Below are 24,951 nucleotides of genomic sequence, written 5' to 3' on the forward strand. Positions count from 1 at the left end.
AAACTTTAGGACTTACTAGCCTGAGTAAAATACAAGTAGAAGAGGTTAATTATTAAGATTTTTATTATAAAGAGAAAAATGCCAAACTGTTCATGTTTGTGTGTCTGTTTTTTCACAGGCAGAGAATCCCGCTAATGGACCAGACTGTGGTTATGGTTCCTTTCACCAGCAGTACTGGCTTGATGGAAAGATCATTGCTGTGGGGGTGATTGACATCCTTCCATACTGTGTCTCGTCTGTATATTTGTACTATGATCCTGATTATTCGTTCCTGTCTTTGGGTGTCTACTCTGCACTCCGGTAAGATTGCTTTTGACAATTGTAATGGTCATATAGAACTTCATATAACTCTTCATTTGATTATATTTTATTATAAACAGTAGAAATCCTATTGAATAGTACATAATAATTTGTTGCTCTAGTAGTCTCTTATATGTTGGTATTTAGAAATACCACTTTTAGAACTGAGGCCACAGTGTCTAATGGTAATTCCCTAGGTTTTTAAGGTATCCATCTGGTCTAATGTATGAGAAGTCACTGTGATGCTTCTGTTGTTTAGTTTAGGCATTTATTTAAGCTCCCCTGTCAGAGCCACATAATGTTTTTTAAATGTTATATTATTTATATATTTTCTCTTGTCTTTACTATTGTACATATATTTTTTATAATTAATTAAAGGTTACGTGAATCTGGTGTAAACAAATTAAAGCAATGGCAGTCTGTTGGAAGAAATATACAGTTATCTAAAGTATATAGAACAGGACCAGAGAGTCCCTGACTGTCCACTTGACTCTGTGACCTCATTGAAAGATGATTTCCTTTTTATGTCCATGGCTGCAAATATATGCAACACAGCACAGATATTTTTAGGTGCATCATCCTAATAATGAAAAGAGTGGGGTCTTGTTTCATGAAAATATTTGTTTTTATTTTTATTGCTGCTTGTCTGCATATACATGTAGTAGAGGAGGAAGGAGCGTTGAGAATTATTTTTCTGTTGTTTGGGAGCTTGAATCTCTTTTTTTCTCCCTCTTTATCACTTTTTTCTCTTTGCTTTTCCCATTCTTTGTCTCTGATGGTCACGTTTTTCACATCTTGGTAAAATATACTTTGAGATTATTTTATTTACTGTGTATGTGCTTTTCTCTGAATTATAAAAGTAGGAGAGTTAGTTTTTTTTTAATCACTAGTTGATTAAAAAAAATATATGGTCCATAATTGATATTTTTGTGTTTTTCAATGGCACACAATATTGATATTTTCAACATGACCTATCTTAATGCCAAGTTACATAGCAAATTAAAAAATATACAATGTTTACAACTGATCCTTATAATAATCTTTTATTTTTCTTATGTATTTAATTACATTTTGTATAAACTAATTAAAAAACATCCATGATTCTTTGTAGTATCTTTTAACTCTTTGTGAAATTAGAACTGATAATTTAAAGCATTCACATTTTGTAACTTTAGAAGTGTGTATTTCAGAAAAGATACTTTTTCTTTGTATCAGAATCAGTCAGTACTTTGAAATTATTACCATTTTCTTCTTTTATTTATGTATCTCTCACTTTACAATGTGTAGGCATGGATTTGTCTAGATTTCTCAGATAAATGTTAAGAATGATATTTATTCTTAGATAATAAATCTCAGCCTCTGTATGAAATATTTCATTTCTCAATAAACAAAGAGATATAGAAATCCCACTGCATTTGAGATAGCAAATAATTCCCAACAAAATTTGTTCCCAGCAATCTATTTGTTGCTTGGTATATCTCTTGAAAGTTCTGGAGCTGGAGGGCTTTGAGGAGGTAGTAGAGGAGCCTGAGAGCACGAAAGTTGGGGTCAGTGGAGAGTGAGGAGATTGCCGCTGCATCTGTTTCCGTGCTCTTGAGAATCTGAACTGCTGAGTTTATAGAAGAGGAAAGGCAGCCAGGAGACTGACATTATGAAGCAAAATTGGGGAGAGTAGGTTACAAGTTGCCAGTTCCATTACTGATTTTAATGTATTTCAGTGAAGCCTGTTAAATTTTTCCTCCATTTCTTCAGTTTCTTAAGCAATCGTACAATCAATAAAGAGTTTTTATATTTTAATCTGTAATCAAGATTACAGATTACTAGATTTTTATGTAATCTAGTCTACAGATTTTAAAAATGTTTGAATTGGGGATCATGAGCATGGAATTTATTTCCTTTCTTTTTTTTTTTTTAGCAAGATGAATTTTAGAAATGCAATTAATTTGCTTAACAGATGTTTATTTGAGCACAGTCTTTGTATCCTGGAACTATTTGTAGATGTGAATAAGACAGGGTTTCCAGCTTTGTCAAAGCAGACAGTAAATTAGAAAACTGACTACACAATTTTAGAGACTCTGTTGTGCTGTGACAAAAATAAAATTATGGTAGTAGGCATGAGGCCCTTTTTATATAGGGTGGTTAGGAAAGACCTCTCTGAAAAGCCAAGAAAGAAGAATAGGAGCCAGCTATGTAAAAATCTGAGGATAGACGTCCAGGTCAAAGGTAGCAAGTCCAAGTGCCCTGAGGTGGTTGGAATGAAGAGAAGGAAGGCCTTATGGGCTAGGAAACGGGGTACGACCTAGACAGTGCTGTGCAAGGATGGCAGCGAGGCAGGTGGTGTTGATGAGGGGACAGATGGAAAAGGGCTTATAGGTAACGGTAAGGAGATTGGATTTTTTCTAAGTGTGATACCAACCCAGTGTGAGGGTGAAGGGTTTGGAGAGGTTACCTCACCTGATTAATATTGTAAAAGACTAAGACTGCTCTGTGAGGTTATGGAGGGGCCAGAGTGGAAACTGGAAATCTATTTGGGAGGCTGTTAGAGTTGTCCAAGGGAGGCCTAATGGTGGCTTGGACCAAAATACCTGAGGTGGAGATGGTGAGAAATGGTCAGATTCACGGTATATTTTGGAGATAGAGCCAGCTGGACTTGTTGATGGATTGGACACAGGGGTGAGAGGAAGAGAACAATTAAGTATGGATCATAGGCTTGGGGCCTGAACAGCTTGGTGGTGGAGTGGTGCTGCAGTTAACTGAGATGAGCAGGGCCGAGTGAAGGAGGGCCGGTGGGTATCGCAGTCCTCATCAGAGCTGGGTGGTCCTGCATTGCTGTATCATTGCGTTCTTCCTCAGTTTGAACCTTAAGAGTGGGTTAGTTCTGGGAATAATAGGATCTATTCTGTTTTAGCCTAATAATGTTCAGACTGTTTGGATTTAGAAATACTTTTGTTGTAAAGACGAATTTTTAGGGTAACGACCCTTCAATGCTTTAAATTTGAACTTGCAAAATGCACAGACTGTTCCCTTAAAAAATAAATCTCTCCTTGGATTTCAAGCATCCATTGCTACTAAAAACAAAGAAAAAGAAAAGGAAATTAAAACCTTCAAGAAACAAACATAAAAGCAAAACAATTTTTCTCATACTTTAGAAATGTACCGAAGCTTTGCTTAAAGCTCTCGAACACAAGCGGTCATTCAGTTGGACAAGTAGGATGAAATTCTGTGCCCAGATTTATCCGGATACAAATTAAAACCACGTCGAGCATAGGCATTGCTGACAGCTTCTTTTTTCAATTAATCCTTGCCTGTGCCAACAAATAGAGGAAAGGCAGTGAGATAGCATGGTTTTTCCCCCCCCTCTTTAGTTTTAGAGAGAACAAATATTAAAGTAGCATCTGGACATAGGAGAGAGTAATGTGTCATATATAGTTGAAAGTGTTTGCATGTAAATGGACATAGTAGTATTCTTCCTGAAATTTGTTGGTTTTTGAGCTTTCTAAAATTTGTTGTACTGTTTTTAACCTGATAAATCCAGTCTTTGAGAACTCCAGGTGATAATGAATAATAAGGAATTGTATTAAATAGATATTTGTACTTTTATGCTCTTTGAATTTTAGATACATTGCTATGCCCAATGAAGAGTAAAACCAGAACTTCGGTGCATTTGCTAAAATAATATACTTTTTTTTGGTGTCTCTTTAGTAAAAGTCATCTTAAAGTGTTTTTAAAATTGTTTTTCTTTCAACACTTGGATTTTTCTTTTTGATAGCTTAATGTCAGATTTTATCAAATATGTGTTACCAAATTGTACAGTACTTTGAATTTTGGAACTAAATTTAACTGTACCTTGATCTTTATTCTTCTTTTGGCAGAGAAATTGCTTTTACTAGGCAGCTTCATGAGAAAACACCTCAACTCAGCTATTACTATATGGGTTTCTACATTCATTCATGTCCCAAGATGAAATATAAGGTAAAGTTGATTTTCACACGTTTGCTATAGATTCAAGTTATGAAAATTAGTGCTTTCGTAGTTTCTTATCACATTAGTTTAACATGCTTGTACATTTTTATGTAAATCATGAATTATTTTTAAATGTGTCTTAGACTTTTCATAGAATCTAGCTTCTTCATTGCCTAAAACGGTGCCTGACAAAATAGGCACTTAATATTTGTTTAATATAGGTTAATCTGTAGGAATTCACTGAGTATATCCCAGCTATTCTAGAACTTCAGTAGGGCCCTGCTTACTTGGGGTAGTGCAGTAGTACCCATTAAGGAATCTGCCTTCTTGAGGTGCGTCCGCACCCTCTCCCCTCTCCATTCAGTTGTCGCTTTGTTTCCTCTGGACACGGTCACAGTCCAGAAAAACTGGAGCTCGGCGTAAGTAGTAAGATGTTTTCCATAGCACAATATGTGCAAATGTTGGTAAGGTTTTCATTATGGGAAAATGAATCTTTAATATGATTTTTGTCTCAGAGCACAGAATTTGGAGTTTTGAAAGGGTTTGAATGGATTAATTAAGGAAATCTCTTTGCTGCCTCAGAAATGAAGCTTTCTGTAATGAGAACTACAGTCTCCACCGTTCTTACTTTGTAATTCATTGTATTATTGTCAGATTTAAGTATATTTCAGAATTTCCCTTTTAACAAAAGGTCTTACCATTTATGACTCTCTTTATTTTTATTTTATTGTATTTTTTATTGTTGAAGTATAATTGACCTGCAACACTGTGTTGGTTTTGGGTGTACAATATGGTGATTCGACATTTCTGTACATTACAAAATGATCACAGCGAGAAGTCTAGTAACTGTGTGTCACCATATAAAACTATTACAGTATTATTATTATTTTAATTTCCAGGCCTAATTTTATTTTATTTTTTAAAATTTTAATTTATTTTTATTTTTTATGTTTTTTGTCTGCCCCATGTGGCATGTGGGATCTTAGTTCCCCGACCAGGAACGAACCTGCGCCCCCTGCAGTGGAAGCACAGAGTGTTAACCACTGGACCACCAGGGAAGTCCCATAGTATTATTGACTATATTCCCAATGCTGTGCATTTCATCCCCATAACTCATTTATTATTTTGTAACTGGAAATTTGTGCCTCTTATTCTCCCTCACCTATTTCACTCATTCCCCACCCACTCCCCTCTGGCACCACCAGTTTGTTCTCTGCATCTATGAGTCTGGTTTTTTTAATTTTTAATATTTTATGTTTGTTCATTTGTTTTGTTTTTTAGATTCCACTTATAAATGAAATCATATGGTATTTGTCTTTCTGCGTCTGACTTATTTCACTTATCATAATACCCTCTAGATCCATCCATGTTGTCACAAATGGCAAGATTTAATTCTTTTTTATGGCTGAGTAATATTCCATTGTGTGTGTGTGTATATACATACATACACACACACACACACACACCTGTCTTCTTTGTCCATTCATCTATTGATGGGCACTTAGGTTGCTTTCATATCTTGGCTATTGTACATAATGCTGCAGTGAACATAGGGGGTGTGTGTCTCTTTTTGAATTGGTGTTTTTCTTTGGAAAAATACTTAGAAGTGGAATTGCTAGATTGTATGGTGGTTCTATTTTCAATTTTTTGAGGAACCTCCATAGTGGCTATACCAATTTACATTTCCACCAGTAGTGCATGAGGGTTCCCTTTTCTCTACATCCTCGTCAACACTTGTTATTTGTTGTCTTTTTGATAATAACCATTCTGACAGGTGTGAGGTGATATCTCCTTGTAATTTTGATTTACATTTCCCCGATGATTAGTGATGATGAGCATCTTTTCATGTGCCTGTTAACCATCTGTATGTCTTCTTTGGAAAAATGTCTGTTCAGGTCCTTTGCCCATTTTTTAATTGGGTTGTTTGTTTTTTTGTTTGTTTGTTTGTTTAATAAATTTATTTCTTTATTTATTTTTGGCTGTGTTGGGTCTTCGTTGCTGTGCACAAGCTTTCTTTAGTTGTGGTGAGTGGGGTCTACTCTTTGTTGCGGTGCGCGGGATTCTCATTGTCGTGGCTTCTCGCTGTGGAGCACGGGCTCTAGGCGCGCAGGCTTCAGTAGTTGTGGCTTGCGGGCTCTAGAGCTCAGGCTCAGTAGTTGTAGCGCACGGGCTCAGTTGCTCCGCAGCATGTGGTATCTTCCCAGGCCAGGGCTCGAACCCATGTCCCCTGCATTGGCAGGCAGATTCTTAACCACTGTGCCACCAAGGAAGCCCCTGTTTGTTTTTTTTGATGTTAAATTTTATGACTCTCTTTAATGAAACTCTTTGATGTTTTCCAAGTATTAGTAGCCCACTGTAAAAGCTGTGGAAAGTATAGAGCAGTATAAAGGAACAGACTACATACATCCTGCCTACCATAATAACAGTAACCAAATACCTCTGATCTACTCAGAGCACTGCTTTAAGCTCTGAAGATGTGAAAAGATTTAAACATGAACCTTCTTCTTAAAACTTCTAATATAGGTGAAGATTGGGGATATTTTACGTAAAATCAGGTCAATACAGTGGTCTGGTAAGTGGCCTAGGAGGCAGTGGGGTTTGCTGCATAGGGTATGGAAGAGGAAAGGGTTTAATTAAAAGGGAAGAGAGACCTCAAAAAAGAGTAGGTATGACAGAGAAGCACATTTCATGGAGAAGGAGCATTTAAATAAGAATGAATAGGTGACAGTGCCATGCATATTCATATAAAAAAGGAGGAGGAGGGCAGTCACCCTTCAATTAGCCGGTCTTCTTTGTAGCTGTAGCCGTGTTATGTGTTTTGTGGCCCTATCTGCTGTTTACAAGGTACATAACAATGTAAATATAATAAATATTATTCACTTTATATATAAAGTATATTAATGGTGTTTCAAGGAATAACTTAGAAGCAAAATAAGATCATAAATTGGTAATTTTAATTTGTGGTTGTATGTAGTGCTGTTAGCATGGTAAGAGACCCAAATGTTAGGTTATTAGAAATAGTACCTAGTAATGTTTGCTGGCAGTTTCCAGTGTTTTAATATTCTTTGTAGGCTAAAGTTTTTCGTAAATACAGGCACACCTCAGAGATACTGCGGGTTTAGTTCCAGACCACCACAATAAAGCGAATATTGCAATAAAGCAAGTCACATGAATTTTTTGATTTCCCAGTACACATAAAAGTTATATTTACACTGTACTGTAGTCTGTTAAGCGTGCAATAGCATTATGTCTAAAAATACAGTGTACATACCTTAATTAAAAAATATTTTATTGCTAAAAAATTCTAACCATCATCTGAGCCTTCATCAAGTTGTAATCTTTTCACTGGTGGAAATAGCAAAATGTGACACAGAGACACAAAGTGAGCAAATGCTGTTGGAAAAACAGTGCTGATGGACTTGCTTTTGACTCGGGGTTGCCACAAACATTCGATTATAAGAAACGCAATATCTGCGAAAAGCAGTAAAGCAAAGTACAATAAAACGGGGTATGCCTGTATTACTTAAAATGATATTTCTTACTTATTAAACAATTTTTAATTACTCATACTAATGAGTAAAGAATATGAAGAATATTGGAAGTATTTTAGGAATAACTTATGTTTTCAGGAATCCCACTTTCTCATTTCCAAATCCCCCAAATTTAGTATCTGTTGGGAATTTGGAAACACTATTAAAACCTGTAAAACCAGGTTGCAGCCCAGAGTGGAAAAGGCAGGTGGAGGGGAATACTCACTTTAACCGTTTAAACAAAACTTAGAAAATTTCCCAATATATTATATCATATTCACATTATATCTTCTTGGGAAAGACAATTCTGAAAATCTGTACTACATTTAGTGACTTTGTAAATATTCGTGAGATAAGAATGATAAAATATTTGAATATTAAGTTAATTTTGTAAAGCCAGCATTTTCCTGGCATGGTGGTTTGAATACTTTTGGGTCTTCAAGAACATGTTGTTCTTAATTTTTGTATTGTTTAAGAAAATTGTTTTCATTGCATCATGATTGAAGATATGTCATTTTAGGTAACTGTAAAGATATTTTCATTTCAATTAAGGATATTTTATTGTGAGCCAATGAGAACGCTCAGTTTTGGGGGAATAACACAACTGCTTTTAAACATGGGAATTTTCAACTGGAAAATGTGCCATTTGAAATTATAAGATGGATATTGGTCCAAGCATGAATGTTTCTCATTTCAAGTTGAAGGGTTAGAGCTAGAGACCAATAAAAGATAGCTCACAGAAAGTGAATTGTACACTATTAAAATTTTTCTCATTTTCAAGATTGAATGGGTAAATTTAGCATATAAGTACAATAATAGCTAAAATTATATATTCTTTCTTAGTGCATAACTAAGTATTTCAAGCGTTAGTAGTGATATATTTTTGCCATATTGTAAAATATACAATGGAAAAATCTACAAAAGTGTATTTTTATCTGATATTAAAGACAGAAGGAATATATTTTAAAATAGGAATTTTTAATAACTAAGAAAGAACAGTCTCTTAGGTACCTGGTATGCACTAGACACTGGGAATACAGTTGTAAGCAGTATAGATATGGGCTCTTCCCTAATGGAGGTTACATCCGAGGGGGCACATAATTGTAATCCAGTGCATAAAGTGGCACCGAGTGACTGTACCTGTAACTAGGACAATGTTTATTTGGATTTTCTGGTGTAGATTTAGACATATTAAGTTATAATCTTCACCATATAGTGAAGTTTTTTTTTCACATCTTTATTGGAGTATAATTGCTTTACAATGGTGTGTTAGTTTCTGCTGTATAGCAGAGTGAATCAGCTATACATATACATATATCCCCATATCTCCTCCCTCTTGCGTCTCCCTCCCACCCTCCCTATCCCACCCCTCTAGGTGGTCACAAAGCGCCGAGCTGACCTCCCTGTGCTATGCAACTGCTTCCCACTAGCTATCTGTTTTACATTTGGTAGTGTATATATGTCCATGCCACTCTCTCACTTTGTCCCAGCTTACCCTTACCCTTCCCCGTGTCCTCAAGTCCATTTTCTGCGTCTGCATCTTTATTCCTGTCCAGCCCCTAGGTTCTTCAGAACCATTTTTTTTTTTTAGATTCCATATATATGTGTTAGCATACGGTATTTGTTTTTCTAACTTAACTTCACTCTGTATGACAGTCTCTAGGTCCATCCACCTCACTACAAATAACTCAATTTCGTTTCTTTTAATGGCTGAGTAATATTCCATTGTATATATGTGCCACATCTTCTTTATCCATTCATCTGTCAATGGACACTTAGTTTTTCTTCCGTGTCCTGGCTATTGTAAATAGAGCTGCAGTGAACATTGTGGTATGTGACTCTTCATAATGATCAAAGGATCAATCCAAGAAGAAGATACAGCAATTGTGAATATTTATGCACCCAGCATAGGAGCACCTCAATACATAAGGCAAATGTTAACAGCCATAAAAGGGGAAATCGACAGTAACACAATCATAGTAGGGAACTTTAACACCCCACTTTCACCAATGGACAGATCATCTAAAATGAAAATAAATAAGGAAACACAGCTTTAAATGATACATTAAATAAGATGGACTTAATTGGTATTTATAGGACATTCCATCCAAAAACAACAGAACACACTTTCTTCTCAAATGCTCAAGGAACATTCTCCAGGATAGATCATATCTTGGGTCACGAATCAAGCCTTGGTAAATTTAAGAAAATTGAAATTGTATCAAGTATCTTTTCCGACCACAACGCTATGAGACTAGATATCAGTTACAGGAAAAAAACTGTAAAAAAATACAAACAATACACTACTAAATAACCAAGAGATCACTGAAGAAATCAAAGAGGAAATCAGAAAATACCTAGAAACAAATGACCATGAAAACATGACGACCCAAAACCTATGGGATGCAGCAAAAGCAGTTCTAAGAGGGAAGTTTATAGCAATACAATCCTACCTCAAGAAACAAGAAATATCTCAAATAAACAACCTAACCTTACACCTAAAGCAATTAGAGAAAGAAGAACCAAAAAACCCCAAAGTTAGCAGAAGAAAAGAAATCATAAACACCATATAATACATTTATAATGTAGAGCAAATTAAAGTAATTAACAGGTTTGAAATATACAGACTCTTTTATTGAGTAATGAACTGTCATGAAGACATGTTGAAATGAAGAGTCTATCTTTATGTGTAGGAAGGACCATCATTTGATAGATGATTCCCAGAGCTTTCCATCATCAATTCCTCTTACCCTGTACCCTGTTTGTGTGTGCTGCTCTGTCCATCAGAGGTACATTCTGTTTCCCTCAACATGGATTGGACTGGCCTTGTGACTTGCGCTGACTAATAGGATACTGTAAAAGTATGTCTGAGACTTCAGACAGACCCAAGCCTTAAGAGGGCAGACAGCTTTCACTTCCTTTGTCTTTGAAGCCAGTCATCATGTAAAAGGTTGACTACGCTGCTGGCATGAGAGGCCACTCGGGAGGCCTCAGGCCATCTTGGATGTTTCAGCCCCAGCCAAGCAGCAAGCTGAATGCAGCTCCATGACTGAGCCTAAGAGATATGGGCAGAAGAACCACCTAGCTGAGCTGTAGCCAACCCACAGAATCATGAGGAATAATTAGTTGTTGTTTTTTTAAGCCTCTGAGTTTTGGGGTGGTTTGTTAACTCACCAACAGATGACTGAAACACATGCTGTAGGATGGAAATCACTAGATACAGTTGGAGATTTCCATGTAGATGGAAATCATTCTGTGTTGAGCTGTGCACACTCATTTCCTGAATTGAGCTGAACTGATCTGTGAAGTTTCTGACAGCTCAGTGTGAGAGAGTTTCGGCAAAGTTACTTAATTTGCATGTGTGGTCATACCTAAAGATGGGCCCACTTGGCTTACGAGAATTCATCTTTATACAGCATTTTATTTAATACCCAGACTTGGGCCTACGAGGCATTTGTTAACATAATGACACATTTTGATTTTGCTTGCCTTGCTAATGTTGAGCACTGCAAGAAGAAAATCACCATGTGGTCATTTTCATAGTTTCTTAGATGGCATGTGTTGCAGTAGAGCCTCCTAGCGGTTTGCTAGGTGATAGCAGTTATATTCTTGTGCATAATATTCCCTAAAATGCATTTTTACCGAATTATTTTGGTTTTACTGTTCTCTGTGTATGTGTGTTTTAAATAAAGGTTGATTTTTGTAAATAGTACATAGTCAGCTAGGTTTTGTCTGTGGCCATAGTCTTAGATTAAAGCAAAGGGTAGTCACAGAGGAATTTAATGAGAGCTAGAAAACAGAGTCATTATGAAAAGAAGTTGCCTTGATTTGTTGTGTTGTCATTGCTCACTTTAACTGTTAACCATAATTGTGACCATTTTAATGGGACTTGGTACTGTTTGGCATAAATCAGTACTGATTTGGGGACTCAGGAACTGGCTGAAATGAATGGAAATTATATCTTCAGCTTGGGAGAGTTTCTCCTTGGAGAAGCTCTCCTGCTGAAGCGGGAGCGGATAGTACGGTTTTCTGGCTGCCGCCCTCAGTGGACGCTTGTCCGCTTGGTCTGCTCCTCTCACAGTTCCAAGGTGGTTGCTGGCCTTCAGGCGTCACAGGCCATCAGCAGTAGCTAGAATCAGAAAAGTATAATATTGTCTCCTGTGTCTCTTTTTAAAAAAATATTACTTTTTATTGTGATAAAATGTACATGACAAAATTTATCTTAACCATGTTTAAGTGCACGGTTCAGAAGTGTTAATTAAGTACATTCACGTTGCTGTGCAACCGTCACCACCGTTCATCTCCAGAACTCCTTTCATCTTGCAAAACTGAAGCTCTGATCCCATTAAGCAATAGCTCCCCATTCCCCTCTCCCTCCAGCCCCTGGCAACCACCATTGTACTTTCTGTCTCTCTGAATTTGACTGCTCTAGGGACCTCATATAAGTGGAATGGTACAGTGTCTATCTTTTTGTGACTGGCGTATTTCACTTAGCATAATGTCCTCAAGGTTCATCCATGTAGTAGCAGGTGTCAGAATTTCATTCCTTTTTAAGGCTGAATAATACTTGGTTGTGTGTATATGCCACATTTTGTTTATGCATTCATCCATTGATGGACACTTGAGTTGCTTCCATCTTTTGGCTATTGTGACTAATGCTTCTGTGAATATGGCTGTACAAATATCTGCTCAAGGCTCTGCTTTCAGTTCTTTTGTGTATATACCCAGAAGTAGAATTGCTGGATCATATGGTAATACTTGTGTAATTTTTTGAGGAACCACCATACTGTTTTTCATAATAGCTGTACCATTACATTTGCCAGATCTTGTTATTTTCTGTTTATTTTTTGTTCATTTGTTTTGACAGTAGCTATCCTAATGTCTGTGAGGTGATTGCTGTCTTTTTTTTGAGATCAAGAAAAACCTTACCAGGAAACCTCCTAGCCTACTTCACTCATTTCATTGTCAGAGTTGTGCCTCTTTTCCGTGCCTGAGTCAGTGGCTAGCCAGGGGAATGGAGTCAGGGCAGCTGTGATTGGGGATGGGGTGGAGGCACCTCCTGGAGCACATGCCACTGCAGAGGGCGAACACGTGGACAGGTCTGTTTTTAAAAATTCTGCTTAAAAACTGGTATTTTTAAAAACCAAGCTGTTGGTTTATATTTCTTTATTTTATATATAGTTTATATACATGTTATGTATCAAGTTTGTATATATATGTATCATTATATATACATAAATTCAGCAATGGCTTTAAGTATATTTAGTTTTCTAAAGCTTTTTTAAAAATGGATTTTCCTGTGCTTTCAAAATGTTTAATATTTGCATGTAAAGCTTAGTTTATATCTCTATTTTGACACCTTCTCATACATTTCAAAACTGTTCAGTTTCCTTTCAAAGTGAAAATTGGAGTATATAGAAATGGGGTTAGGAATAATTTTTAAAATTTCTTCTTCGTGTTGTCTCTCAGACTGCTGCTGTAAGGCCATTCTGTGATCTGAAGGAGGTGTTTTGACTGAGCTCTTTATCCAGACTTGTATGCAGGCCAAAGTAAACAGTGATCCAGGCAGTCTGCTTTGGTATCATGACATGGCCAGACATCAGATAGCTGAAACATCAGAAAGGGTTTAGAAATGTCAGAAAAGGAACAAAAGGCTAATTCATCTGTGATTAATCATTCTTAAACTCAATGCCTCAGCTTGATTGTGGTCAAACCGCCCCTCTGGAATTCTGCAGGAGTTTCCCTAAAAGAAGGTAGTTAGTTGGCATTACTGTTGCAAAAGCACCTCCCCACAAAAATTGGGGTTTACAGAGCTGCATCTGCAAAATCCTGTGCTACTGAAATCCCCGGGCTCCCAAGCTTTTCAAAGTTTCCTGACTAGACAAATTAGCCAATGTTATTTTACTGCAGTCTTGCAACCCAGGGTGATGCTTTTGGGTACATGTCGTAGTGACTTTGCTACTGCTGGTTTGAAAGAAATACAGATAACCTCATCAGTTACCCACAGTACAGAACAAAACACTCGAGTTTTTGATTCAGCATCTATTTTTCTTGATGTTAAAATAAGTGACCAGTGAATTAGACATGGTCAGTAGAAAAAATTACCACAGAATGATTGTAGTAAGGGATTTTTGATGCCTCCTGCAGGCAGTGGGAGGTAAAAGAATAACATGTTCATCACATATTCTTGTCCTTAAAATTGTCACAGGTGGAATTTTGCCACATCAGAGTCAAAAGTGGGTCATGTGTTCTAAGCTTCTCATTACAGATGAGAAAATTAAAGCTCAATAGGGTTCTTGCCCAGAGTTTGCATTAACTCACATTTTAATTTTAGCAACATGAAGGAGAGTTTGAAAAATTGAAATTCATATATATGGCATTGTTTATCAGATTTATGATGAGGTATATATAACATTTTATTTTGGAGAAACCTAAAATACTTGCACATTAAGTAAAAGTAAATGTTTACTGGGGAATAAGAACATATTTAATCAATCCCTTATTTTTCCCATCCTTGTCCTCATGTATGTTTCCACAGTGAAATGGAAAGCTTGGTATAGAACGTGATTCCTAACCTTTGAAAAACCTCAGTCATCTTTGGAGCTTTTGAAAAAGGCTCAGATCCAAGCTCTGCCCTGACCTCCTGAAGATGAAAGTTTGCTGTCCTCCTTTACACAGCCCCGTTCGCTGACTGCCAGGCATTGTTTCATGTACCTTTGAACTGCCCTTCCTCCCCGCCTGAGCCTGAGTCCCTCCCATCTGAAAGGGATCTCACTCATCCCTGCGTGTACACGTCCAGACCCAGCGTGTGCACCGCTCTTCAGTGCACCATTCTCGGTGTCTCCCACTTCGGCCCTCGCCCATTCCACTCCCCCTGTACAGAAGCTGGAGCTGGCCTCTCCAGTTCTGTGAACTCTGGTCCTTTCTAATTGCTTCATCTGTAGCTCCCCTTGCGCTCTGCTGTTGTAGGTGTGCTGATCAGTCAGCGTTGATGGAAGGCCCACCCTGTACAAAACATCACGCTAGGTGCCGGGGCAGGAGGAAGATGATCACACGTGGTCCCCGTTTGTCAGTTCCTTGAGCAACCGTGTCTTACTTGTCACTGTCCCCAGGGCCCGGCACATTCACTGGCAAATAGAAGGTGCTCAGTGAGTTTATTGATGCGCGTGACATGTGGAAGGCAGGCATCCATCTTCATGGTTAAAGCCGGGAAGTGGAAGAAAGTAAGTGAAAACTGTGCAGGGAGCTGGCCTTCTGTGCAAGCTGCTGTCATTGAGACACTGGGCTTAGGGAAAATTTAAGAGTCCCATTTCAGTAGTACAGTTTATATTTTCTGCAAATTTCCTCTCTGTAGTTGTTTCTCTTTTTAAGTAAACTTCTTATCAAAGTGTGATGTATATACAGAAAAATATACAGAAAAAAATATATACAGAAAAAATACGCTTAAGTGTTCTTAAGCGTACAGCTTGACAGATGGTCACAAGGTGATTACACCTGTGCAGCCAGCACCAAGATCAAGAAGCAGAACACTCCAGCCCTCACAGCCCTCTTTCATGCCTCCTTGATTGTTATCCCACACCCACAGGTGTCCATGAAAGACTAATCATGCCTGTTTTAACCCTTCATAAAATGGAATCACTTAGTGTAGTTTATCTTGTGACTGACTTGTTTCACTCAGCAGTACATCTGTAAGATTTACCCACATGCTTCTGTGTACATGGATGGTTCATTATAATTGCCTGTCTGCCCATTCTACTGTGGGTGGACTGTTCCTAGGTTTTGGCTAGTATAAGTGCAACTGTGAGCACTTCGTACATGTCTTTTGGTGAACATATGTGTGCATTTCTGAGTCGTATAGACCTAGGTGTGGAATTACCAGATTATATGTTGTGGGAATATTCAGGTTTACTTCATACTGCCCAACATTCTTTTAAGTGATTATACTAATTTACACTGCCACTAGCAGCAGACCTCCTGACAGATGTCTAGCAAGGATGGTGTGTTGTGGGTTTAATTTGCATTTTGCTGTTGACTGAGGACGTTGAGCTCCTTGTCATTTGTCTGTTGGCCAAGTGTAAAGTGTCTGTTCCGGTCTTTTGTCCATTTATCTCCTGGGCTGTCTGTGTCTGTTATTTGTAGAAGTTCTTTATATATTCTGGGTAAAATTCTGTGTTGCATAAATATTTTATGAATATCTTCTTCCACTCACTGCTTACCTTTTCTTTCTCTTAACGATATCCTTTGATGAGCAGAAGTTTCTAATTTTCATGAAGTCCAGTTTATCTTTATTGCTTTCGTGTCTTGTTCAAGGAAAATCTGCCTACCCTATGGCCATGGAAATGTTTTCTTTTATTTTCTTCTGAGAATGTTATACTTTTACCTTTCACAATTCAGTAATCTATCTGAAATTGATTTTGGGGTATGGTTGAGCTAGAGGTTAAGACTGAATTTTTTTTTCCCAGCTGTATAATTACTTTCAGTTTCTTAAGGGTACTCCCCTTCATATACTAGTTTAATAAATATGTCAATTAAATTATTTCTGTGTCATTATATTTGTCCCAGCTTCCCCTTTTTCAGACTTAGCATTGATTCCATTAAATGAACAAACTCCTCACTTAACTTGAGAATTACATTGGTCAGTCTGTTCTACTGGGAATGCTTGATTTAAGTACTGAATGATGTGCAGATAAATCACTTGCTCTTGTACGTTTCTTCCAAATAACTTCAAAAAATAAAAGCAGTGGAGAACCTCTTTAATTTAAACAGGATGTTTAATATGTTTTGTGGAAATACAGTTAAGAGAATGATTAAATACAGTTAAGAGAATGATTAAAACATAATGAAGAGCTCTTTATTAACAGTTGTAATTGCAAACATTTAGCATTTAAACATCTAGCATTTGCTGATCACATCCGATTTTGTCATTTGCCTTTATTATTGTTTATGGTGTGTGTATTTATGTAATCATACAGAAGTTTTTAATTTTTATGTAGCCCAAATTATTAATCCTTTTCCGCTATGGCTCCTGGCTTCTGTATCCTGCTCTAAAAATTATATCTTCCCTTTATTCCTTTTCACCTTGCAAGATTCATCTCAGGTTTGCTTCTACTCTGAAACCCTGCCTGACTCTCCTACATATATGTTTCCATTGCAACTTACACGTTGATATCTGACATTTCTGCACTGTGTTTTCCTGTCTGTCTCTTTAGAATCTAAGCTTCTTGAAAGATGGAGTTTGAGCTCATTTATTACTTATTGTAGCAGCAATCCCTGATTTATAGTAAATGTTCAGTAAATCTTTGAATGGCTGGATGGAGATATAAGAATAATGAATAATTTGATTATTGGTTAGAGGGAAAGTGCATACCTATGCCAAATAAAGTGGCATCATTTGGCATTTCTACAGGATAGATCTTTTTATAATTTTGGCAATATTAATCAAATGTAAGTTATTAAAATGTTTACTTTTAGAGTAATGAGAAAGTTGTTATATTTGAATTGTCAGATGAACAGTGAAGATACTCTTGCATTTGCTTTTTTCTTCAAATTGAAAAAGCATTGCAAATAATTTAGAACATTTGTAATTCTGAAATGATAGGGCTGTATAATATGTGGTTTATATTTGAATTAAAGGTTTATTTTTAAATAGGTTGATTTAGAAATGTATCCAGTTGAATAAAGTTAATTATCTGTAAAATCCTTGAAATAACAGAATACAGTATAAATAATTTTTTTCTAGGGAGTATAATTATAAATTTTGATAATTGCATAATGTAAATGTATAACCTAAATACTATTTTAATTAACATTAATTTGTTTCATGACCTAACATTGCCTGTGGTGGGGCAATGAAGGGGCTTCTCACGCTGAGTTCCTCTTCCCGCTTATCCTAAAATAGTGGTTCTCTATCAGGTGCAGTTTTGCCCCTATCACCACCCCATCCCACTTCTGGAGTCCCTTTTGATCATCACAACTGGGGCAGTGGGGGAGGGGTGTGTATGTTACTGGCATCTAGTCCGTAGAGGCCGGGGATGCAGCTAAACGTTCTGCAATACTCAGTCCCCAGCAACAAAGAATTCTCGGGCTCAAAATGTCAGTAGTGCTCATGCTTGAGAAACCTTGTTTTAAAGGGTTACCTACTTGCCATTGACATCTGTAGGGCTTTACAGTTGCTGAGTTACCGCAGGTAATTTGACGACTGTTGTCAAAAAGGAACTGCCAGAAAGATTAATTTGGGGCTCACCATAACAGTCTTGAAATAAACTATCCTGTATGACACACCAGAGAGAAGTTTCTCATGTCTAATTCATGACCCTGTGCAGCCATAAACTTGTTGATGACCCCAGGACTGTCTTAAATTTTCTTTGGGGGCTTATGTGTGGGCTTCCTGTCAGCTTAAAGGTAACTTAATGTTTCTGTACAATGAGGTATATCTAGCAAATTTGAGGTCTCTTAGAAGGAGCAGCAGAAACAACAAATAAGGTTAAAATTTCCAAACTCTGATGCTTTGTTTTTTTAGTTCTGATGTGCACGATAGGGTCTGTCTTTAGTATTATAAAGGATTCTGTTTTCCTTGCTTTGTAGAAGTAGAAGGAAACTTGGCAGCTCATAATAACCAAGTGAATTGAATTACTCTTTCCTTAGCAGCTAAATTCAGTTCATCTTTTTTAGTACAAAGAGCACAGTGTTGGCGTATACATTTTAGGATGGGCAGTCATGGTCCTTTCGGCTTTGCTGGCACAGGGATGTTCGGCACATCCCTTGCTCATGTGCGGCAGCCTAGCATGGTTGGAACTAAGCTGTTGTAGAGAAGCACATGCACATGTGTTTATTGTTTTTCTTGCCTAGTATTCTACCTTGATGTTGTTATGAGAATGAAACCAGTTCTCACCCTTCCCCCACTCTAGGACTCCCCATCACAGCTCAGGTCTTCTTTCCTGCTTTCCGTCTTAAATTTGTATGTGTTCTCTTGGTTCTTATATCTTCATTCTGTAAAAATAGGCAACTGTAAGATTTTTATGCTTGACACTTTCTTTCAGAAGCCTTATTGTCTAAGTTTGTGGCATTAGCTAAAGGAAAGCAACCTTGAGGAGCATAATTATCTTGGCTATACAGCAGAAAGGTGATGGTGACAACACTGAGAAGCAGAGGAAGCCCGGTGTCCACTGCTAGAGGACCTTCCCAGTCATCACCTCACTCTCTTCCATCCTGTGTTCAGCCTCAACCAATGGAATTGTTCAAGGATGATTTACATTGTGTGAGAATTGTTTTGTTAGGAAATCTGTAGCTTCTCACATGGTTCTCTTAGATCCACATTTCTTTGCTTGGTCTTCAGGGGTTCCCTTTTCTTCCTGATTCCTCACAGTCTGCCTTTAGACATACCTTTGCCCCCCCATTTTTTCTGTTATGTTTGTCCTATGCAGAGAAGTTCATTGCAATCAGATGTCTGCCATGCCCATACTTTTCTGAGGGAAAGTGCTATTCCTATAGGCTCTGCTAAAGGAAATGCAGCCTTCGAGTTTAGGTCACCATGCTTAGTGCCATGTGACCCCCCCCCCATCTTAATTGCCATGAATTGAACTAGGCATGGGTGCCTGACCCAAAGGTGGTCAAGCTAGGGTAGATTAGTATTAAGGCTTGACATTAAAGCTTTGCCCACGGAATGGTGGATGACCAAACCATTCAGATCCTCTCTTTTAAGGAAGTTTGGGTTAAGACTAGAGGGCGGATGAGCAGTTAGTGGGGGTGGTCACGCAGAGCCACCCAGGGAACAGTAACAGAAGCTCACGGTGGGATTAGGGCTCCATAAACACAGGTCCATGAAGTTTGAATTGTAGGCAAACTTTCGTACACATGGACATTTATCTTGAGAATAGAGTTCATGGATTTCTCTCATCTGGTTTTCAAAGGGGTCTGAGAATCAAAAGATAGCAAGGTGAGAGAGCGGTGAGATGGTAGGGGGAGCAGGAGCGGAGACAGCGAGCGAGTAGCAGATGAAAATACAGATTGGGGTCTCCTGCTGAGGGCGCATAGATAACCTCTTGTTAGACCTACTTGCCAGCTCTGAAGTGATTATCTGTTACCCACGAGGCCTTCCTCTAGCCTGGGTTTCCTCCTTTCCTTGGATAGCCTGGAATTCTCTGGAGCCTGACCCTATGTGAGTAATATTTCTGCCCTCGTTTTCTTTCTTTCTTTCTTTCTTTTTAATTAATTAATTAATTTATTTATTTTTGGCTGTGTTGGGTCTTCATTGCTGTGCGCAGGCTTTTCTCTAGTTGCGGCGAGCAGGGGCTACTCTTTGTTGCGGTGTGTGGGCTTCTCACTGCGGTGGCTTCTCTTGTCGTGGAGCACAGGCTCTAGGTGCACAGGCTTCAGTAGTTGTGGCTTGTGGGCTGTAGAGCGCAGGCTCAGTAGTTGTGGCGCACGGGCTTAGTTGCTCTGCGGCATGTGGGATCTTCCCGGACCAGGGCTTGAACCCGTGTCCCCTGCCTTGGCAGGTGGATTCATAGCTACTGCGCCACAGGGAGGTCCCTTAATTTTATTTTATTATTATTTTTTATACAACAGGTTCTTACTAGTTATCCATTTTATACATGTTAGTGTATACATGTCAATCCCAATCTCCCAGTTCATGTCCCCCACCCCCACACCCCTGCCGCTTTCCCCCCTTGGTGTCCATACGTTTATTCTCTACATCTCTGTCTCATTTCTGCACTGCAAACCAGTTCATCTGTACCATTTTTCTAGGTTCCACATATATACGTTAATATACGATATTTGTTTTTCTCTTTCTGACTTACTTCACTCTGTATGACAGCCTCTGGGTCCATCCATGTCTCTACAGATGACCCAATTTCGTTCCTTTTTATGGCTGAGTAATATTCCATTGTATATATGTACCATGTCTTCTTTATCCATTCGTCTGTCGATGGGCATTTAGGTTGCTTCCATGACCTGGCTATTGTAAATAGTGCTGCAGTGAACACTGGGGTGCATGTGTCTTTTTGAATTATGGTTTTCTCTAGGTATATGCCCAGTAGTGGGATTGCTAGGTCATATGGTAATTCTATTTTTCGTTTTTTAAGGAACCTCAGTAGTGGCTGTGTCAATCTACACTCCCACCAACAGTGCAAGAGGGGTTCCCTTTTCTCCATACCCTCTCCAGCATTTGTTGTTTGTAGATTTTCTGATGATGCCCATTCTGATGCTGGGAGGTGATAACTCATTGTAAGTTTGATTTACATTTCTCTAATAATTAGTGATGTTGAGCAGCTTCTCATGTGCCTCTTGGCCATCTGTTTTTCTTCTTTGGAGAAATGTCCGTTTAGGTCTTCTGCCCATTTTTGGATTGGGTTGTTTTTTTTTTTTTAATATTGAACTGCATGAGCTGTTTATATATTTTGGAGATTAATCCTTTGTCCGTTGATTCGTTTGCAAATATTTTCTCCCATTATGAGGGTTGTCTTTTCGTCTTGTTTATAGTTTCCTTTGCTGTGCAAAAGCTTTTAAGTTTCATTAGGTCCCATTTATTTATTTTTGTTTTTATTTCCATTATTCTAGGAAGTGGGTCAAAAAAAAGATCTTGCTGTGATTTATGTCAGAGTGTTCGTCCTGTGTTTTCCTCTAAGAGTTTTATAGTGTCCGGTCTTACATTTTGGTCTCTAATCCATTTTGAGTTTATTTTTGTGTATGGTGTTAGGGAGTGTTCTAATTTCATTCTTTTACACATAGCTGTCCAGTTTTCCCAGCACCACTTACTGAAGAGACTGTCTTTTCTCCATTGTATATCCTCACCTCCTTGGTCATAGGTTAGTTGACCGTAGGTGTGTGGGTTTATCTCTGGGCTCTCTATCCTGTTCCATTGCTCTATATTTCTGTTTTAGTGTCAGTACCATATTGTCTTGATTACTGTTGCTTTGTAGTATACTCTGAAGTCAGGGAGTCTGATTCCTCCAGCTCCATTTTTTTTTCCTCAAGATTGCTTTAGGTATTTGGGGTCTTCTGTGTCTCCATACACGTTTTAAGATTTTTTCTTCCAGTTCTGTAAAAAATGCCGTTGGTAATTTGATAGGGATTGCATTGAATCTGTAGATTGCTTTGGGTAATATAGTCATTTTCACGGTATTGATTCTTCCAATCCAAGAACCTGGTATATCTCCATCTGTTTGTGTCATCATTGATTTCCTTTATCAGTGTCTTATAGTTTTCTGAGTATAGGTCTTTTACCTCCTTAGGTAGGTTTATTGCTAGGTATTTTATTCTTTTCGTTGCAGTGGTGAATGGGATTGTTTCCTTAATTTCTCTTTCTGATCTTTTGTTGTTAATGTACAGGAATGCAAGAGATTTCTGTGCGTTAATTTTGTATCCTGCAACTTTACCAAATTCATTGATTAGCTCTAGAAGTTTTTGTTTTTTTAAAAAATTTTATTTATTTATTTACTTTTGGCTGCATTGGGTCTTCGTTGCTGTGCGCGGGCTTTCTCTAGTTGCGGCGAGTGGGGACTACTCTTCGATGCGGTGCACGGGCTTCTCATTGCGGTGGCTTCTCTTGTTGCAGAGCACGGGCTCTAGGCATGCGGGCTCAGTAGTTGTGGCTTGTGGGCTGTAGAGCGCAGGGTCAGTAGTTCTGGTGCACGGGCTTAGTTGCTCCGTGGAATGTGGGATCTTCCCGGATCAGGGCTCAAACCCGTGTCCCCTGCATTGGCAGGCAGATTCTTAACCAATGGACTACCAGGGAAGTCCCTCTGGTATTTTCCTGGTGGCATCTTTAGGATTATCTGTGTATAGTATCACGTCATCTGCAAACAGTGACAGTTTTACTTCTTCTTTTCCAATTTGTATTCCTTTTATTTCTTTTTCTTCTCTGATTGCCATGGTTAGGACTTTAAGAAATATGTTGAATAATAGTGGTGAGAGTGGACATCCTTGTCTTGTTCCTGGTCTTAGAGGAAATGCTTTCAGTTTTTCACCATTGAGAATGATGTTTGCTGTGGGTTTATCATATATGGCCTTTATTATGTTGAGGTAGGTTTCCTCTTTGCCCACTTTCTGGAGAGTTTTTATCTTAAGTGGGTGTTGAGTTTGGTCAAAAGCTTTTTCTGCATCTATTGAGATGATCATATGGTTTTTTTTCTTCAATTTGTTAATATGGTGTATCACATTGATTGATTTGCATATATTGAAGAATCCTTGCCTCCCTGGGATAAATCCCACTTGATCATGGTGTATGATCCTTTTAATGTGCTGTTGGATTCTGCTTGCTAGTATTTTGTTGAGGATTTTTGCATGTATATTCATCAGTGATATTGGTCTGTGATTTTCTATTTTTGTAGTCTCTTTGTCTGGTTTTGGTATCAGGGTGATGGTGGCCTCATAGAATGAGTTTGGGAGTGTTCCTTCCTCTGCAGTTTTTTGGAAGAGTTTGAGAAGGATAGGTGTTAGCTCTTCTCTAAATGTTTGAAAGAATTCACCTGTGAAGCCATCTGGTCCTGGACTTTTGTTTGTTGGAAGATTTTTAATCACAGTTTAAATTTTATTACTTGTGATTGATCTGTTCATATTTTCTGTTTCTTCCTGGTTCAGTCTTGGAAGGTTATACCTTTCTAAGAATTTTTCCTTTTTTTTCAGGTTGTCCATTTTATTGGCATAGAGTTGCTTGTAGTAGTCTCTTAGGATGCTTTGTATCTCTGCAGTGTCCATTGAAACTTCTCCTTTTTCATTTCTAATTTTATTGTTCTGAGTCCTCTCCCTCTTTTTCTTGATGAGTCTGGCTAATGGTTTATCAATTTTGTTTATATTCTCAAAGAACCAGCTTTTAGTTTTATTGATCTTTGCTATTGTTTTCTTTGTTTCTATTTCATTTATTTCTGCTCTGATCTTTATGATTTCTTTCCTTCTGCTAACTTTGGGTTTTGTTTGTTCTTCTTTCTCTAGCTGCTTTAGGTGTAAGGTTAGATTGTTTACTTGAGATTTTTCTTGTTTCTTGAGGTAGGATTGTATTGTTATAAACTTCCCTCTTAGAACTGCTTTTGCTGCATCCCATAGGTTTTGGATTGTCGTGTGTTTGTTGTCATTTGTCTCTAGGTATTTTTTGATTTCCTCTTTGATATCTTCAGTGATCTCTTGGTTATTTAGTAACGTATTCTTTAGCCTCCATGTGATTGTGCTTTTTACGTTTTTTTCCCTGTAATTTACTTCTAATCTTATCGCGTTGTGGTCAGAAAAGGTGCTTGATATGATTTCAATTTTCTTAAATTTACTGAGCCTTGATTTGTGACCCAAGATGTGATCTATCCTGGAGAATATTCCGTGTGCACTTGAGAAGAAAGTGTAATCTGCTGTTTTCAGATGGAATGTCCTATAAATATCAGTTAAATCTGTATGGTCTATTCTGTCATTTAAAGCTTGTGTTTCCGTATTAATTTTCTGTGTGGATGATCTGTCCATTGGTGTAAGTGAGGTGTTAAAGTCCCCCACTATTATTGTGTCAGTTCTGTCAATTTCCTCTTTTATAGCTGTTAGCATTTGCCTTATGTATTAAGGTGCTCCTATGTTGGGTGCATATATATTTATAACTGTTATATCTTCTTCTTGGATTGATCCCTTGATCATTATGTAGTGTCCTTCCTTGTCTCTTGTAACCTTCTTTATTTTAAAGTCCATTTTATCTGATATGAGTACTGCTACTCCAGCTTTCTTTTGATTTCCATTTGCATGGAATATCTTTTTCCATCCCCTCATTTTCAGTCTGTATGTGTCCCTAGGTCTGAAGTGGGTCTCTTGTAGACAGCATATATATGGGTCTTGTTTTTGTATCCATTCATTGAGCCTGTGTCTTTTGGTTGGAGCCTTTAATCCATTCACTTTTAAGGTAATTATCGATATGTATGTTCCTATTACCATTTTCTTAATTGTTTTGGTTAGTTTTTGTAGGTCCTTTTCTTCTCTTGTGTTGCCCACTTAGAGAAGTTCCTTTAGCATTTGTTGTAGAGCTGGTTTGGTGGTGCTGAGTTCTCTTAGCTTTTGCTTGTCTGTAAAGCTTTTGATTTCTCTGTCAAATCTGAATGAGATCCTTGCTGGATAGAGTAATCTTGGTTGTAGGTTCTTCCCTTTCATCACTTTAAGTATATCGTGCCGTTCCCTTCTGGCTTGTAGTGTT

General features: G+C 37.8%; 1 protein-coding gene across 6 annotated transcripts in view; it reads left to right on the forward strand.

Annotated features, from left to right (window-relative positions):
• Window positions 1-24,951, forward strand: part of ATE1 (arginyltransferase 1) — a 163,029-nt gene that overhangs the window by 77,312 nt on the left and 60,766 nt on the right. For all 6 annotated transcript variants that reach the window (XM_082424783.1, XM_082424781.1, XM_082424780.1 and 3 more), the window contains 2 exons: window positions 119-300; window positions 4,173-4,272. In XM_082424783.1, the coding sequence (XP_082280909.1) occupies window positions 119-300; window positions 4,173-4,272 (282 nt within the window). The remainder of the gene's footprint in view (window positions 1-118; window positions 301-4,172; window positions 4,273-24,951) is intronic.

The sequence above is a fragment of the Balaenoptera physalus genome (genome assembly GCF_965194825.1).
Source record: "Balaenoptera physalus genome assembly, chromosome: 14".
NCBI lineage: Eukaryota > Metazoa > Chordata > Mammalia > Artiodactyla > Balaenopteridae > Balaenoptera > Balaenoptera physalus.